Raw genomic sequence first — 16,190 nt, forward strand, 5'->3', positions numbered from 1 at the left:
GAAAACCTTTGAGTACTCATTTCTAAACAAACTGATGATAGAGCCAAAAACAGACCTCCAATTTGGATTCACCAAAGGTCTATCGCCAATCATGGCAAGCTTAATTATTTCAGAAGCTAGATATGAGAAGAAAAAGGGGAATGACAATTTTTATATAAATATTCTGGATGTAAAATCAACATTTGATGTAGTCCAACACACTATACTGATGGATAAAATGCTTAATCAAGAAATCCATCCAATATATTGGAAAATATTAACAGAACTATATTCTGATCTAACTACAAAAGTTAAATGGCTTGATGGTATAAGTAAACCCTTCCAAATTAAACAAGGTGTAAGACAGGGAGGAATATTATCAACCCATCTATACAAAATCTTTGTCCAAGATCTCCTAGTAGAATTAGAACAAAATTCAATAGGATACCAATTAGGAAATATATATGTAGGATCACCAACTTGCGCCGACGATATAGCCTTTATATCGAATGACAAGCATGAACTACAACTAATGCTAAATGTGCTTGGAAGATATGCAAATGAACACCACTACAGCATACATCCAACAAAAACCCAAATCATAGATTGTTCAAAAACAAAAAGTGATTACAAATGGACACTTGATGGAAATGATGTAACAATTGCTAAATCAGGTGTACACCTTGGATAAACAAGAGCTGAAAACAACGAAAGTCATATAAATGTACAAGAGAGAATAAAATTAGCAAGAAGAACTAAATATGCTCTTATGGGATCAGGGTGTCATGGTACAAATGGTCTAGACCCCCCAACCTCATTTCAAATCTACAAAACTTATGTCATTCCAAGGTTAATTTATGGATTAGAAGTGTTACCTCTAACCAGATCTGATATTGAACAGTTGGAAAAATTTCATAGAAAAAATCTTCGCCAGTTACAATCTCTTCCAGAAAGAACTGCCAATTCTGCAGTGTTACTACTGTTAGGAGCACTACCAATAGAAGCAGAAATTCATAAAAGAGTATTGTCTCTCCTACTTGCACTACTAACATGTGAAAATGAAAAAATACATCAGCTTATAGAAAGACAAATAACAACAAATTTTGATAACAAAAATAGCTTCTTTTCTAGAGTTATGGATATCTTAGATCTGTATGAACTTCCAACCATTATACAACTTAAAAGCAATGTTCCAAAGAAAGAACAATGGAAAAGAACTATCAAACTGAAAGTAGACAAATTTTGGAAGGACAAGACCTTTATAGAATCTGAAAGAAAATCTAGCTTAAAATTCATGAATACGGAAAACTTCGAGATCAATAAACATCACCAAGTCTGGAAAATAAAGCATTTGCCTCGTTTTGAACTTAGAAAAGCAATAATCAAGACTAGAATGATAACTGGAACATACATACTTCAGGCAGATCAACATAAATTCACTCCATATACAGTAGATCCAACTTGTCAATTATGTAAAACTGCCAATGAAGACATAACTCATTTCCTGACAACATGTCCCATACTCAGTACTATGAGAGAAAAATATTTCCTTGATATAAGAAAAGAGATCACTGATAAAATCACTCCAGCAAAATGGAACTGCACCTTCATGAGCAAAACTGCAATAGTACAATTGCTAATAGACTGTTCAAAATACAAGGAGTTGTTTGATAGCTGTGAAAAATTCATGGAAAACATTGAAAACAAAACTAAAAACATGCTATTTCAAATGCACATAGAGAGACTGAAAATTTTAGACAACAAATAGAAACACATAATGTGCATATATATATATAGTTATATAAAGATACATATATCATAAAGTGGAAGAACTGACAACCAAATGAGAACAATGATTATCATAAGTAACATATATATAGTACCAACACAGAGTCTGTCATTTAATTTAATAATAATTGTAAGAATCTTAAATATTTAAAGATCACTCCTATCCTCAACAGCCTTATACATCTATTATATGGTGCTTATCATTTATATAACCTTTTAAAATCTATTGATGGTGACAAAACAAGTTTTTATAACTTTTTAAAGATTTTAATATACAATTGATCATGAAGTACATATAACATTCCACTGAGAAAATCTGCCTTTTTAGATTTTATTAAATTCTTACATCTTAAACTATTATTATTTTAGTACATAGATCTTATTAAATGAAACCTCCTTTTAATGTACATTTTATGCATATTTCAAATGAAACATAATTTTAAATATAAATAAAACTAAGTCACATACTTAAGTGAATATACTTGTATGGTAGAATATTTTGTAATAAAAAGGTCCATGTAAATATGCCTTGCATGACATTTCTATTGTTTATTGTTTATTTATATGTGCTGTACATATGTTGGAAATTTTGTTTTATCATTTTTAAAAAAAATTTAAGTTAAGGGAAAACTCCATATATATTTGGAGGTGCTCCTAATTAAAGGAGGCTTATACCAAGAAGAAGAAGTATGCCTTTTTGTGCTTCTTCGTTACATTTTTTTTTTTTTTTTAAAAGTGATTAAGATAATAACACAATATTGACTGCTGTACCCCTATTTTTGATATTTTTACTCTTTGAGTATGTTTGTTTTGTTCATGCATCGTTGACAATGTAATGGAATTTGATACGACTGTCATACAAGTTAGAGGTTTAGCTAGCTATAAAACCAGGTTCAATTCACCATTTTCTACATTAGAAAATGCCTGTACCAAGTCAGGAATATGACAGTTGTTATCCATTTGTTTGATGCGTTTGGACTTTTGATTTTGCCTTTTGATTTTGGACTTTCCTTTTTGAATTTTCCTCAGAGTTCAGTATTTTTGTGTTTTTACTTTTTATATAGTCATGAAACAAGTTACAAATTTAATCATATGATTTGCACTTTTTCACATATTTTTATTTGCAATCCCCACTCATGCAAACCTTTAAGTCTCTGATATTGTGATTTTCCTGCTGCTGGTCAGTGATTATCTCTATAAAAAAATAAACTAATTTTTTGGGAGATTGTTGTTATCCCGAAATTGATTTTGTTTCGAATTTTAGACAATTCATGAGGCTGAAATCTGGTGGTTTTAGCTACAGTAAAAACAAACTTGATCTGCATATCATAGTAGGCCGTACAACTGCAAAGGTTTATGTTCCTATATCAAAGCATCATCTTGAAAGTGTTGTGCAATTCAAACTTGACACATAGACCCTGATAGACCTTTCAGTTATAATGCACTGTTTTAACAATTGTTGTATATTACAAGAGGCAAAAAAGGCAACAGTAGTATACCCCTGTTCAATAGTCATATATCAAAAAACGGAAAACAAATCTGGAACAGTAATTGTGGCAACAATTAAAATTTGGTCTAAGCTTATAAGAAAAGTTGACAGATAATAGAGCATCATTTTATCACAAAAAAAATAGTGATTTAAGATTGCTATCCTTGGTGAGTTATCAAGCAGAAAAAAGTTTTAAGCCTCCTTGGATTCTACCCTAAAACACCAGGTCTGTTCATCTGAAACCTATCTAAACAAATAACAAGAACTAAATGATGCTAGTTTATCATTACAGAATCAAAATGAATTCATAAAAATAAGAAGCTTAAAACTAGTTTAGAAAATTCTGTTTTCCACGCTATAACTTTATTTAATTACACTTTAAAATTGACACTGGGAAACCACAACAAAGAAGAAGCTTCATTCTGTTTATACAATTTAATTGGATAAAATAATATAATTAGCCAACTCCCTAACAAAACTTGGGGAAACAAACTAACCAAACCTTTGCTAAATATGGTATTGGATATCAAGTACATTTGTAGATAGATTTGGTTATCCTGTTTTTGCAATATACACTCTATCCTTGCTGCTATATTTCACCTGATAACCATGACAGCAAAAACTGCATATAAATATTATTTTGGTTAATTACTTATTGACAGATTCTCCCCCCCCCCCCCCTCTATATTATCCTGCTGATGATTTTTGTTATCGACACTTTTCCCACTAATGTAGTATCTGAAATAATGGCTAAAAAATTTCAAAATAGTTAAGTATTACCATTTCATATGGAATTACATGTACTCTTAAAAAGGTAGACAAATATTATGCAAATTTTCAGGTAAGATAGAACTTGTCATATTTTCAAAAGTCTGTTGTCTATTTGTTTTAGTTGAAGATAGTTTAGCCAAAATTATAGTTTGACCCTGCATACTATTCTTAGACATAGAGGTGATGCAGGTTGATCAACCTGAACAAAAATCTAAAGCTTTATAACTGACATCATAAAGATGACACAGACAAACTTTGGTTACAGTACATTTCAGTTTTAGACAAAATTTTCCAAAAGAGTTAATGGACAACTGATTAGGCACAGTGATTGTCAAAGCTCTCACAGCTGTTTGGGCCAGTTGAAGTGAAAGCTGAGCGGATCGTGTGTACCCCGAAAGTAGTGTGAGATGGTGTGTTGACAAGGTAAGTTTCTGCTGGTATTTATGCATCAACTGCCAAGGGAATTCACACTAAAATCAGAATGTCACAATTCTTAATAGGACACAATCAGTAAGACTGTGATGATATGTTCGAGTTGAGCCACGAAACATCATATCCTTAAGCATATTTCTGAAAGGGGAATATGGCTGCCACGAAACATCATATCCTTAAGCATATTTCTGAAAGGGGAATATGGCTGCCACTTCATGGTCAACAATTTTATACGAAAAGTTTGACCTGATTTGGGTTGGACAGACAAACCAGAAAATTAGATGCAATATATACAGAAATCATAAAGTTCCATATAAACTTAGGCTTGGCATAACATCTGTCCACATGCTTTGTAAATAACAATTGAAGAATTATATGTTGTAAATGTCTGTATTATTTCCAAGTATTTATGACAATCCTTTTATAAAATAATAATTCAAATAAACTAAATTAAAACAAACTTGAAATATTTTTTTTCTAATATAATAAAGAACTGAGTTTTGTGAGTTAACCTACATCTTCAAATGAATTGAACACTTCACTCTCCCTGATAAAACACTCAATTTATAAAAACTAAGACAGAACTGAATAATATATAAACTTCCTTAAAATGGGTGATCATTAAAGTATATAAAACTCCTAATGTAATTGTATTTCTAATGTATTTGTATGCCAAAGTTTAAACTTCAAGCAAGAATTAATGAAAAAAAAGTATATTAACTGAAAAATAGCAAATTAAAATGATACATTTCATCTAAATATTTCAAAATTGATTAACACTCAAAATTGTTATGTTCAAACAGTAATATAAACAATAATTTCACTCAATGAATTTGATTCTGTTGATGCTAAATATGTAACTTATAAAGATTTCACATCCAAACACCTTTCATTATAAAGTTACCATAATATTTCCTTTTCAGAAATATGAAATACATCACACACATTTAGTTAAACCTTTCATATTACATTCACATTTTACAATAGCTGACTTAATAAGACATATTCAAACTAAATGACCACATGAGGTAGTATCAAATGTATCTAAGAGTAAATATTGAAGTATGGCATGTTTAGACAAGAATATCAAGGCAGTCTGAACTGCTCACCTAACAAACAAAAAAACATATTTTTTTTTACATAAAATCCACTTTTTCAATATTTTTTTTTGGCAAATGATTTTCTCTCTCAAATAAACAGCTTTTCTAGGCTATTTATTTTATCTACAGTGACGTCTCATCTTTTACAAATAATAATAAAAACAACAACTCATATTTTCTCAATTTTTAAATAGATGAGGATGAATGGCACAAGATACCAAGGTATAATAAGAAATTACATGTATTAACCGAAACCACAGGTACATTAATGTACATAATATCATAATAATAAGTCCTTTGAAATCAATGATTGAGTAGTTGAATCAACACGATTCATGCACTATACATAACTTTGTTCCTTTTCTACATAATTACTATATCATTTATTTCATCCTCAGGTATTTTAATTTGTCTCTTCTGCTTCAATTAAAAAAAAGAAGTTTGCTTTTAGGAAAAGTCACATCTCTCCACACACATACACACTCACAAACATCAAACCAAACACCTTATTAGTGGAAAGGATTATAAAATTTATCAATAAAAGCTAAATAGCAGTCTCTTTAAAAATATTTGACATATGAGTATTAATGTATTCTGACACTAGGTAACATTCAAATCTAATTGCTATCATGCATGACACTAGGTAACATTCAAATCTAATTGCTATCATGCACTTTAAACATGAATGGGAAAATTGCTTCTTGTTTCAGATTTTCTGGATTATCAATATGGTTTTAAGATGAATGATTCCTTCATACAAAATTTGAAGAGCATTTGAAGTAAAACTAAACATCTGGTGACACGAATTACAACAAGAATTTATTCTACAGGTGCTCCTCCAAAAATGGATCATACAAAGAATGAGGGTGCTAGCACGGCAACATGAAATAACATATGCTATTTGAGCAATTTTCTCTCCCACAAAAATTTAATAAACTGCTGACATACACAAATGTCTCGCATGCATGTAATTTGGTAGTAAAATGTAAATTTTAAAATAAAAATTAGTAATTAATTGAAAGTCACTAGAACCTGACCTACAGGAGCAGGGCCTCCAAATAGTTGTCAAACTGACATGTACTGATGGTAATGCACTTTATAAAATAATATCATTGATCTACCACAATGCCTATCAAACTGACTGAAGCAGAAAACTAAACAATTCTTGATTTGTCTGGTTATCTGACTTATGACTGAAAAAGATTTGACAAAAGAATGAAGGCCCTAACACATTGACAAAAAAGTGGTGGCCAACTAACTGAATAAGACGTAAAAAAAAAATTATATCCTTAACTTCTGGGTTATCAAAAATGTATGTAATTTTTGCAAGATAAACGATTTATCTACACTGTTGGAAGAGGTCAAAACAACTTTCTTTCTAACCAGCAATACAACTTTCAAATTTAATATATGACTGAAGAACCTGTACAGTCATTAATAAGAAAGGTTGCTTGTCGTTTACACTTTAAAATATTACATATCATTCCTTGAGAAAATTGAAATAAACTATGTCAGTAATAAAATAACTTCGTTTTGCTCCTCTCAAAACTGTATTGGTAAACAATAAAATAATCTGAAAACCTTAACTGATATCCATGCCATTACTTTGAATACACATCAACAAAGCTAACTGCATGTCTAGTCTATCTGTTGTGTTAGTGTCACATATCTTTCTAACATGGTCCTCAAACTTCAACAAATATTTCTTCATATTACGTAATATTTTGACATCAGCGTTAATTAGTTTGTCTTTCTCATCTACAGCACTGCCGGTGTGATTTTCCTTGTCATTGTAAGTACACATGGTTGTTGTCTTTGTAGCAGTTATATAAGAAGTGATGAGGAAGGATACAAGTGACACATACTTCACACAGTCTTCAACAGAACAACATCTGACCTTTTGTCCTTGACCTAAGACTTGATCATAAAGATGACTACCAGGTACTTGACCTTGGCTACTTTCTGAAAAAGAAAAAAATAACATTGGTAGTTTGGATAATCAAAATATTGATAATTGTTGTTATCTAACATTTACATACATTTTTACCTTTGTTACTAGTCATACTTTTCTCCTTTTAGCTTTTATAATTTTGAAAAATCAAGTGAAAAAATGGTGCTATTCCCATATACCTAGTGATCGCGAACTAGTGACCAACAAGTACAAAATCTTGCTTTTCTCATTTAAAACTTGTGACTGTTAATTCTTACAGGTACCTGATTGACAAATAACAGTTTTCATAAAATCCTGTGATTTTTCTCACTACCATATAAACTTGATATATGATATCAGATTAGTCAATTATTTTAATTCCCTACCTTTTGTACCTGTCTTGGGAAGAACCATGCAGAGGGTGATTCAAGACATGTCTCAAAATTGTTTATTATTGTCCTTTAAAGTAAGAACACTGGTAACTGTGTAAAATTAAATATCTATTTCCATTTTATTATATACGTTGACATGGAACTAATAACAAACAAGTAATAGAAATCTAGTGATTTTCTACCTACCTTGAGAACTAGTGATGGTAGAATGATCATGAGAGTAAGACAATAATAAATCCCTCATATCATCATCTTCAGACATTATAATAGTGAATGACTTACCCTACAACAACTAATGACAAACAAGTAATCAAAATCTAGTGTACCTACCTTGAGAACTAGTGAAGACATCATCTGAGTAGGACAATAATACATCCCTCATGTCATCATCTTGAGACATCTCAATAGGGGTATATCCCATCACAGTTTTCTGTTTCAAGAGAACACCACCTAAAATGTTTCAATGAATTTAGAATTAATACATTGTACAATGCATTACTAAACCTACAATAAGTTTAGAAACTAAATTTAACATGTAATGAGAAATATCAAATTTCTGAAATAACAAACTCCTATGTATGAAGGGTCCTCAAGATTTCCTGAAGTAACCAAAATCATAGTTTTTCCATGTTCCAACTATCCCCATCTTGTCTGGAATTAATTAAATCCTAGTAAATCTGTGTGATAATGTTTTTGCTTATTGCGCATTAAAATAAAGTAAGAGATTTTTAAAATATCTGTGCAAAACAACAGGATCAAAGTGAATGGCTGACTTTAATATTGCGAAAAATATAAAAATAAAATTACCTGAGAAAAATGTGACAAAAACATATGTTTTCATTCATCATATTGAAAAATTAAATTAGCGAGCAGGAAGAAGCCATTTGAAAGATCCAAAAAGTGTTACATCAACTCCCTGTGATCGTTGCTATTATCCAAGTAATTGTTAAAAATACATTGTAGAACTTTGTTTTCAAGGTCTACTCTTTACGAAATAAATCATATAAAAAATAATAATATAAGGCATACTGATTTTCTGATAAATTACTCTTCATATATCCTAGTGTTATCGGTTCTCGATAGTGTATCAAACTTTTGCTCTGTAGGGCCAGCTCTTCAAATAAATGTGGTAAAGCTGATGGTGTTAATTAAGTAGATACTTTTATTCATTTCCTATTATCCTCACGATTTTCTCTTGCATAATTCAAGAAAAAATCAAAACATCTGTTGTTGTGCTCAATTTTGACATTGTGTGCAATACGTCATCAGTTCTCAATAATTGTGAAAAGTATAGTATGGTAAGCATGTTTTATATTAATAGAAGATTTAAATTACGCAAATTGAAGAAAAGTATCAATTAACTATCATTTGTCTCTAGAAAACATATTTTTTTATGAATTTTTGCCTAATGGATCAATTAAGGCATCTTTAACTGATATTCTAGGAATTATCACTCAAGGACAAAAATATGCATTGAATATTAATTTTAGAAGATTTTAATTTATTGAACCAATTCTTATATGTTATAAGATGTTGTCACAGTAACAATATTTAAGGGCATTACTTTTCTGATAATTGATTTGAATTAAATTTTATAGTTGATAAGATATGGCCCAAACTGCGTTCCATAGATTTTTTTCCATAGCGACGTCACACCACATCTCACAATTGTGTATTACGTATGTGGACTTGACCTTCTTCTGAGCTAATTTTTGTTTACATTTGAAAACGTGCTATTTATAAACCGAGGGGATGAAGTTGGGGTTGTTTTGGGAATAAGGAAAAGTAGGCTAAAATCGGAAAAAAATATTTTTACGGTTGTAATATGTCAGAAAACTTGAAATGTTAAAATAAATGCTTGCTTGAAGCAAGTTTTTATTCTGTCCTTGAAATACCGACAAATGGAAAACATGTGCAATTTCACCAACTACTTTTATTTTAACCACGCACATTGCTATCGAGAACTGATTACTATCGAGAACAGATGACTACACGATATGTATTCACATTTCTAACATTACTTAGATATAGGAAGATGTGGTATGAGTGGCAATGAGACAATTCTCCATCCAAATAACTATTTATAAAAGTAAACCATTATGCATATATCAACAAAAAATAAAATGACTACTTGCCTGCATGCTGTAGCAGTAACTGGCAGATATCTTTTCTGCTATTCAGTACAGCATCATGTAATGGTGTTATCCCTTCATCATTCCCAATCAGCAAGTCAGCCTTCTTACACCTGGGGCCACCTGTAACAAAATAATTACAAAGGAAGTCAGCATGGAACCACATGATAAATTAATCCTTAATCATCGTAAAATAATGGAGCCATTTTTATAGATGTTCTCTACTATTTTCACTCAAGAAATCATCTGTTTCTGCTTTATATCATAAACTACTTTTTGTGATAATAAACTGAAGCACCTTTTGTTTTGGGTTTATTTCATGTTGCCCAGTTTTCAAATTTTGTATTTTTTATCTGTTTGTCTGTTTTCTATTGGTCATAGTATTGTCTGTAATTCACAAGACTAATGTTTTTTTTTATTGTTCTCTTGGTATCTTCCATATTTATGTTATTTCCTCCAATGAAATGTGTTTAAGTATAATAATTACCTGTACTAAAGTAATGATCTACTGTTTTAGCAGGTACAAAATGTAATAGTTCTTCTACACACTGTACTCTACCATGATTACAGGCTTCATGCATAGGTGTCCATCCTGCATTGTCCTGAACATTTACATCTACACCTACAAAAAAATAACCAACACGTTATAAATTTCATGCTTCTGAATGGCTTTCTAGATTCATCTTCGTCAGGAACGCTCAAAGCTAAACATTTGAAAGCCAAGGATATACCCGAAACAGTTGATGAGAATCATGTTGTCAATTTGTTATATATATCTTAAACTGTAAGCTCAAATAACAAAATAGAAGGGAATTCTTTTTTTTCTCTAAGTAAACAGATTTGAAAGAAGACTTGCATGCCTAATTAAATATTGATTGCTATAGTTAATCAGTATTTCCCTGTTTACATACATCATTTTATAACAAGTATGACAGGGTGTTTAAATCCCCAAGGTCAATACAAATATGACATAGTACATGCAATCTACCATGAGATAAATTTGTCAGGTACTGTCTGAAGATAAATGGTTTACTCTGGCATAGGCACCTAAGTTTTCAACCAACATATGAATCATTCTAATAAAATGAAATTGGCAAGGAAATCTAATAAAACACGATTTCAATCTCTGAAATGAAGTCAGATTCCAACCAAGGTTTTACCTTTATTCTAATAAGCAAAACACAAATTGTCAGTGTGTTTTTTTAAATTCAAATTTCTAGTGCTTTTATAACTATAGGCATTCAAGTCAATCCACTGTTTGATCAAGGGCAAGGGATTTCATCACAACACATGAAATGATTGATTCAAAATCATTATTTCCAAGTTTGTTCACTTAAATATACTTAGTATCTACAACCATTGTCTAGTAAGTTTTAGATGTACACCTGCTAATTCTCATTGAAGAAATATTTACCTGGAATTTTCAACAGCTGTTTCAACTTGAGAACATCATTCTTTATACAGGCAGCATGTAATGGAGTCTCTCCTGAAATTACATGACAAACAATTCATATGATGCAAAATAGAAATACTGAGAAAACATCATTGAACTGTAAGAGAATAAACAAGAGTGTACACACTTAAATGTCTTGTCTGCTTTACTACCCATCAAAAACTACCTTGACCAAAAACTTTAACCTGAAACAGGACAAAGGGATGAACGAACGAACAGATGGACAAACGGACAGATGAACGGAGGCACAGACCAGAAAACATAATGCCCCTCTACTATCTAGGTGTGGCATAAACAAATTTCAAATACATGTTTCAAATATAAACTGTTATCACAGAGATATGTCTCGCCTTTTTGTAATTTTGATTATGCAAATGTTGAAATCAAAATAGCAATACCTTAACATCTAACACAAGTTATGCAAACATTCGAAGTCAATGAACCATGACTGAGTTACATGGCTAAACAATCTCCATGTAAATGAGATTTGCCAATGCTAATACAACTGCATACCAAATACCATTTACTTATGTTATAAGTCGTTCCCAAATTTAAATACAAAAATTAACTTGTAAACTATGTAAAAGTTTCAAAGTCAATGAAGCATAAAGAGGGGGGGTGGGGCTATATAATCTCCATGGAAACAATACTGGCAAATTTGCATACCAAATATCATTGATTTAACATTAAATTAGCAGTTCATCTTAAACTGATCTAATTACAAACTAATACATGTAAACTAAGATAAGTTTCAAAGTCATTAGACTATGACTGAGGGTCGAGGCCAAATATTATCCATGGAAATGAGATGTGCCAATGCTTATACAACTGAATACCAATTAACATTGGCCTACCACTGATGGTTCCCCTTGAACTGACCTTGTAACAAACTAATACATAACTTACAAAAATTTTCAAAGTCAATAGACCATGACTAAGGGGGCGGAGCCAAATTATCTCTATGGAAATGAGATTTGCCAATGCTTATACAACTGCATACCAAATATCATTGACCTACCACTTGTGGTTCCCCATAAACTGACCTAATCACAAACTAATACATGTAAAATAAGCAAAAGTTTCGAAGTCAAAAGACCATGACTGAGGGGCCAGGGCCAAATAATCTCCATGGAAATGAGATGTGCCAATGCTTATACAACTGCATACCAAATATGATTGACCTACCACTTGTGGTTCACAATAAACTAGACCTAATCACAAACTAATACATTGTTGACGCTGTCACCACCGGAAACAGCATACCTATGTTTCGCTTTTTGACTCCGTCAAGGCGAGACAAAAACTTAACATTATTAATGATCGATGACAGTAAGCCTGATAGAAAGAGATTTACACCTTATAATCATTCTGTACACCTTTTGCTAATAGTATGAAAGAAACAAACCTTAACATGACAGACATTGACAAATAAACCATGAAAAGATAATATCTAAGAAACAGACTTATGGTAACCTTGAAATATAAATATTGACCAATAAACATGAAACTAGAGGCTCTCAAGAGCCTGTGTCGCTCACCTTGGTCTATGTGCATATTAAACAATGGACACAGATAAATTCATAACAAAATTGTGTTTTGATGATGGTGATGTGTTTGTACATCTTACTTTACTGAAAATTCTTGTTGCTACAATTATCTCTATCTATAATGAACTTGGCCCAGTAATTACAGTGGAAAATATTTTCGAAAAATCTACAAAAATTTATGAAAAATTTTAAAAATTGACTATAAAGGGCAGTAACTCATAAAGGGGTCAACTGACCATATCGGTCGTGTTTACTTATTTGTAAATCTTACTTTGCTGAACATTATTGCTGTTTTACTGTTTATCTCTATCTATAATATTATTCAAGATAATAACCAAAAACAGCAAAATTTCCTTAATATTACCAATTCAGGGGCAGCAACCCAACAACACTTGTTCAATTCATCTGAAATTTTCAGGGCAGATAAATCTTGACCTGATTAACAATTTAACCCCCATGTCAGATTTGCTCTAAATGCTTTGGTTTTTGATTTATAAGCCAAAAACTGCATTTTACCCCTATGTTCTATTTTTAGCCATGACAGCCATCTTGGTTGGTTGACCGGGTCACCGGACACAAATTTTAAACTAGATACCCCAATGATGATTGTGGCTAAGTTTGATTAAATTTGGCCCAGTAGTTTCAGAGGAGAAGATTTTTGTAAAAGTTAACGACGACGGACGACGAACGCAAAGTGATGAGAAAAGCTCACTTGGCCCTTTGGGCCAGGTGAGCTAAAAAGGTCAAGACAGACATGTTCACTTAAAATCAATTCATACACCAAATATAGTTGACAGATTACTTATAGAATCAAAGCGCGAAAGCGCTGTAAAGGCAGTTAATTACAGGTTGTGTGTATTTCTAGTCCAGTTATATCATTATCTTCCATAGAACAGAGGTGGTTTGTAGAATTTAAGATTTAGAGTTCTTTTGTACCTAGTTCACTTATATCTATAGTCTACTGTTTACAGTATATTTTCTGTGCCTCGCCATGAAATGCATTTTTAGCCATGGCCTTGTCAGTTTGCTTTAAATTTATGAGTTTGACTGTCCCTTTGGTGTCTTTCGTCCCTCTTCTTTAGACATATAAGAACTTTTCCTTTTCAATATAAATAGACTATTTTTAATTATTGATTGTATATGCATATTCTATGACTCCCATAAAAAATAGTTCACAAAGATTGACTAGTCTCTGTACTGTGTGTATAGCAAGAACATCAAGTAACATAATGGTAAATGTACGTAGTAACACATCAACTTTTTTGATGACCATACCTGCCAACTGTCAGTATTTGCAGAGTATTTTCCCCATCGAGCTCGAGGCTCCCAAATGGAAATTTTGTAAGAGCAATTTTGTCGACTATTTTAAAGAAAACAATTAATTCAACAATGGCAATGAGCTTGTTTATGCACGAAGAAGCCAAAAACCACATTAGAATATATTTGAAGGGAATCCATGACAAATCGCCCCATTAGCAAATAGCCCCACTTTTTCACTAACTCGCCCCACTTTAAAAAAAAACTGCCCCAACCTGGATAACCAAATCGCCCCACTTGTGAAATGTGTTATATCCCTTAATATTACTCCTGCCAACTTGCCCCACCTAATAGAAAACGATAATATCTAGATATATATATTATTAACCAGGAAGAATTTACTAATGCCAACTCGCCCCACTCATGTAAAAAGATGTTATCCCGTTGTATATAAGTTAAATTCCGTTAATATTACTCCTGCTAACTGGTCCCACGTAATGGAAATCGGTGAAATCTAGATAAATATATTATTAACCAGGATGAATTTAGTAATGCCAACTCTCCCCACTTATGGAAAAAGATGTTATCCCGTTGAATATAAGTTAAATTCCTTATATTGCATTATGATACAATTAACAGGTTTCTTTTCAATTGTTATGCAAATAACTAAGCTTCAAAACTTAGTTATTCTTCAACAATACATTTTTTTTTTAGAATTATAATTTCAGTATATCAATAATAGTAATTAAATAAATTTTCGGTTTGTTTGTTTTCTGTGTAGATTAGTTTTCATTAAAGTGGTGCGAGTTTTTATTTTTAATTATATATATATATATTAATCTAAATATTACCGTTTTTTTATTTTTTATAAGTAGGGCTGGTTGCCAGGAGTAATATTTAACATGATTTAACCAATTTCACATGTGGGGCGATTTGATAAATCAGTTTGTGGCGGTTTTTTTTAAAAGTGGGCGATTAGCCAGTGGGGCGACTTGTCCTGCTTCCATTTGAAGGCCCCTTGAAGGTTTTGTATGACTATATGAACCATCTTTCACGTAAAACCCCCATGTGCATTTTGAAAAGTTGGCAGATATGTTTCTAACTCCAGGCAAAATCTACCGGTATGAATGAAAAAGAAGTTTTCAATTAAGGCTCTGTGGCCATAACAGCTGTCTCATCAGCATTTTAACCACTTCCCATATTTGCAATTAAAACAATAGAAGAAAATTATTCAACGCAAAAACAAAACTTACTTGTAAATATGAAATTCTCTTTACGGTATGAGTTTTTCTCATTGTTTGAGATTGTACAGTAGTACATGTACCTGTAACTGCTTATACCTATTTATTATTCACTTTTGCTTAATAAACTCACTAAATATCATGTATATACATTGTACCACATCTCCTAATTTTTATATGCATTCCAATAACATGAACAATTGTAATTCAATTCTATATACCAAAGCAAAATGAACTGCACCACTTTCATTCACTAGTATGCATCTTTTGGCAAAATACAAGTTCTTAAATGACACAAGATATATTTATTGATAAAAAAATAAAATTTAGTATACAACTCTTTAACAGGTATAAAAAAAAAGCACAGGTGTCAGTGTGTCATAACTTGTGAAATCTGTGCTGAAAACATAGACATTGATGGTATTTGAGTAATTCCATATGTGAAGCTCAACATTAGCTCGTCAGTTGGTGGTGGACAGTTATAGTTCCTTTCTGCAGGCTAGGATGAATGACTTTTCAGGAAAACCAATTTCACAAATCAAAACTTTCCTCTAGATTTCTCCTACAATATTCATCCAGTTTAGTTCTTTTGGTTTAATTGGACACCGTCCTGATTTTTAATTTTGCAAACCATTCAGTCTCTTGCTTGCAAATGGTGCATGAAAATAGGATGGGTATG

At 31.6% G+C, this 16,190-nt stretch overlaps 1 protein-coding gene across 1 annotated transcript in view; it reads right to left on the minus strand.

Annotated features, from left to right (window-relative positions):
• Positions 1 to 4,830: 4,830 nt before the first annotated feature.
• LOC139518446 (uncharacterized) overlaps positions 4,831 to 16,190 on the minus strand; it is a 41,718-nt gene continuing 30,358 nt past the window's right edge. The window contains exons 16-20 of the mRNA XM_071309987.1: positions 11,428 to 11,499; positions 10,501 to 10,635; positions 10,017 to 10,136; positions 8,212 to 8,331; positions 4,831 to 7,521 (exon numbers count right to left, since the gene is read on the minus strand). Coding sequence (XP_071166088.1) covers positions 7,142 to 7,521; positions 8,212 to 8,331; positions 10,017 to 10,136; positions 10,501 to 10,635; positions 11,428 to 11,499 — 827 coding nt within the window. The 3' untranslated portion in view covers positions 4,831 to 7,141. The remainder of the gene's footprint in view (positions 7,522 to 8,211; positions 8,332 to 10,016; positions 10,137 to 10,500; positions 10,636 to 11,427; positions 11,500 to 16,190) is intronic.

This window comes from Mytilus edulis, chromosome 1, assembly GCF_963676685.1.
Source record: "Mytilus edulis chromosome 1, xbMytEdul2.2, whole genome shotgun sequence".
NCBI classification, from domain to species: domain Eukaryota; kingdom Metazoa; phylum Mollusca; class Bivalvia; order Mytilida; family Mytilidae; genus Mytilus; species Mytilus edulis.